A 3,226-nucleotide genomic window follows, 5' to 3' on the forward strand; every position below is an offset into this window, starting at 1 on the left:
CTCCTATCATCGTAATATATCTTACCCTCCTATCATCAGTACATATCTTACCCCCTCCTCCTATCATCAGTACATATCTTACCCCCTCCTATCATCAGTACATATCTTACCTCCTCCTATCGTCAGTACATATCTTACCCCCTCCTTCATCAGTACATATCTTACCCCCTCCTCCTATCATCAGTACATATCTTACCCCTCCTCCTATCATCAGTACATATCTTACCCCTCCTCCTATCATCAGTACATATCTTACCCCTCCTCCTATCATCAGTACATATCTTACCCCCTCCTCTATCGTCAGTACATATCTTACCCCTCCTCCTATCATCAGTACATATCTTACCCCCTCCTCCTATCATCAGTACATATCTTACCCCCCTCCTATCAACAGTACATATCTTACCCCCTCCTCCTATCATCAGTACATATCTTACCCCCTCCTCCTATCATCAGTACATATCTTACCCCCCTCCTATCAACAGTACATATCTTACCCCCCTCCTATCAACAGTACATATCTTACCCCTCCTCCTATCAACAGTACATATCTTACCCCCTCACTCGCTATCGTCCCAGTACATATCTTACCCCCTCCTATCGTCAGTACATATCTTACCCCCTCCTCCTATCGTCAGTACATATCTTACCCCCTCCTATCATCAGTACATATCTTACCCCATGCCATCCTTGTATTTCTGTATCAGTTTCTGCTTGTCTTCCTTGTCCTCCACCCAGTACTCACTGGGGATGACGAAGTTGGACGTTATCCGACACTCTGGACAGGACCTGGGAAGAGAGAGAGAGAGGTTTAGTTGGACAGGACCTGGGAAGAGAGAGAGAGAGGTTTAGTTGGACAGAACCTGGGAAGAGAGAGAGAGAGGTTTAGTTGGACAGGACCTGGGAAGAGAGAGAGAGGGTTTAGTTGGACAGGACCTGGGAAGAGAGAGAGAGAGTTTAGTTGGACAGGACCTGGGAAGAGAGAGAGGTTTAGTTGGACGTGACCCAACACTCTGGACAGGACCTGGGAAGAGAGAGAGAGGTTTAGTTGGACGGGACCCAACACTCTGGACAGGACCTGGGAAGAGAGAGAGAGAGGTTTAGTTGGACAGGACCTGGGAAGAGAGAGAGAGAGGTTTAGTTGGACAGGACCCAACACTCTGGACAGGACCTGGGAAGAGAGAGAGAGAGAGGGGTTTAGTTGGACAGGACCTGGGAAGAGAGAGAGAGAGGTTTAGTTGGACAGGACCCAACACTCTGGACAGGACCTGGGAAGAGAGAGAGAGGTTTAGTTGGACAGGACCTGGGAAGAGAGAGAGAGGTTTAGTTGGACAGGACCTGGGAAGAGAGAGAGAGGTTTAGTTGGACAGGACCTGGGAAGAGAGAGAGAGAGGTTTAGTTGGACAGGACCTGGGAAGAGAGAGAGAGAGAGGTTTAGTTGGACGGGACCTGGGAAGAGAGAGAGAGAGGTTTAGTTGGACGGGACCTGGGAAGAGAGAGAGAGGTTTAGTTGGACGGGACCTGGGAAGAGAGAGAGAGAGGTTTAGTTGGACGTGACCCAACACTCTAAACAGCTGTAGTAGTCTCCTCTACCTCAACAAGCTGTGGTAGTCTCATCTACCTCAACAAGCTGTAGTAGTCTCCTCTACCTCAACAAGCTGTGGTAGTCTCCTCTACCTCAACAAGCTGTAGTAGTCTCCTCTACCTCAACAAGCTGTAGTAGTCTCCTCTACCTCAACAAGCTGTAGTAGTCTCCTCTACCTCAACAAGCTGTAGTAGTCTCCTCTACCTCAACAAGCTGTAGTAGTCTCCTCTACCTCAACAAGCTGTAGTAGTCTCCTCTACCTCAACAAGCTGTAGTAGTCTCCTCTACCTGAACAAGCTGTAGTAGTCTCCTCTACCTCAACAAGCTGTAGTAGTCTCCTCTACCTCAACAAGCTGTAGTAGTCTCCTCTACCTCAACAAGCTGTAGTAGTCTCCTCTACCTCAACAAGCTGTAGTAGTCTCCTCTACCTCAACAAGCTGTAGTAGTCTCCTCTACCTCAACAAGCTGTAGTAGTCTCCTCTACCTCAACAAGCTGTAGTAGTCTCCTCTACCTCAATAAGCTGTAGTAGTCTCATCTACCTCAACAAGCTGTAGTAGTCTTGTCTACATATTGCAGCATACACTGCTTTGGTTTTAGGTCTATATTTATCGTCATGTGTTCATTGTATGTTTTTACTACGTGCTGCAAAATTAATTGTCCCTCGAGATAATAAAAACGACTTCCTTACTTGATGATCTTGTCCCTCGGGATAATAAAAACGACTTCCTTACTTGATGGTCTTGTCCCTCGGGATAATAAAAACGACTTCCTTACTTGATGATCTTGTCCCTCGAGATAATAAACACTACTTCCTTACTTGATGATCTTGCTCTCGAACGTCTTGGCGCTCCTCCACTTGCGGATGCACTTGAGGCAGTAGCAGTGGCAGCAGTTGGACAGGATGCCGAAGCGTCTCTCACTGGGGTTGGCCTTGTCAAACACCACCTCCATACACACGCCACACTGCATGTCCTTACTGCGCTGGATGGCAAACGACAGCTCCATGTCCTTCTCATGGGCCTCGATGCAAGCCTGAAGAGGAATAACAAAGGTATAGCTAACCACTATAATGCATTACGAAGCCTGGGGGGGGTACGAAAGGTATAGCTAACCACTATAATGCATTATGAAGCCTGGGGGTACGAAAGGTATAGCTAACCACTATAATGCATTATGAAGCCTGGGGGTACTGAAAGGTATAGCTAACCACTATAATGCATTATGAAGCCTGGGGAGTACGAAAGGTATAGCTAACCACTATAATGCATTATGAAGCCTGGGGGGTACGAAAGGTATAGCTAACCACTATAATGCATTATGAAGCCTGGGGGAGTACTAAAGGTATAGCTAACCACTATAATGCATTATGAAGCCTGGGGGTGGTACTAAAGGTATAGCTAACCACTATAATGCATTATGAAGCCTGGGGAGTACTGAAAGGTATAGCTAACCACTATAATGCATTATGAAGCCTGGGGGTACTAAAGGTATAGCTAACCACTATAATGCATTATGAAGCCTGGGGGTGGTACTAAAGGTATAGCTAACCACTATAATGCATTATGAAGCCTGGGGGTACTAAAGGTATAGCTAACCACTATAATGCATTATGAAGCCTGGGGGTACTAAAGGTATAGCTA

At 46.5% G+C, this 3,226-nt stretch overlaps 1 protein-coding gene across 1 annotated transcript; it reads right to left on the minus strand.

The window, feature by feature from the left end:
* Window positions 1-655: 655 nt before the first annotated feature.
* Window positions 656-2,652, minus strand: LOC135567027 (probable E3 ubiquitin-protein ligase makorin-1). The gene is made up of 2 exons (XM_065014548.1): window positions 2,404-2,652; window positions 656-789 (listed from the first exon to the last, which is right to left on the minus strand). The coding sequence occupies exons 1-2, from the start codon at window positions 2,589-2,591 to the stop codon at window positions 675-677; spliced, it is 303 nt and encodes a 100-aa protein (XP_064870620.1). The 5' UTR covers window positions 2,592-2,652; the 3' UTR covers window positions 656-674.
* Window positions 2,653-3,226: the final 574 nt, after the last annotated feature.

This window comes from Oncorhynchus nerka, unplaced genomic scaffold (genome assembly GCF_034236695.1).
Source record: "Oncorhynchus nerka isolate Pitt River unplaced genomic scaffold, Oner_Uvic_2.0 unplaced_scaffold_2717, whole genome shotgun sequence".
NCBI lineage: Eukaryota > Metazoa > Chordata > Actinopteri > Salmoniformes > Salmonidae > Oncorhynchus > Oncorhynchus nerka.

Coding starts and splice junctions, on each gene's coding strand:
- LOC135567027 (XM_065014548.1), bottom strand. CDS start 2,591: ATGGAGCTGTCGTTTGCCATCCAGCGCAGTAAGGACATGCAGTGTGGC. Junction 790..2,403: donor TTCGAGAGCAAGATCATCAA/GTAAGGAAGTAG, acceptor CTCTCTTCCCAG/GTCCTGTCCAGAGTGTCGGA.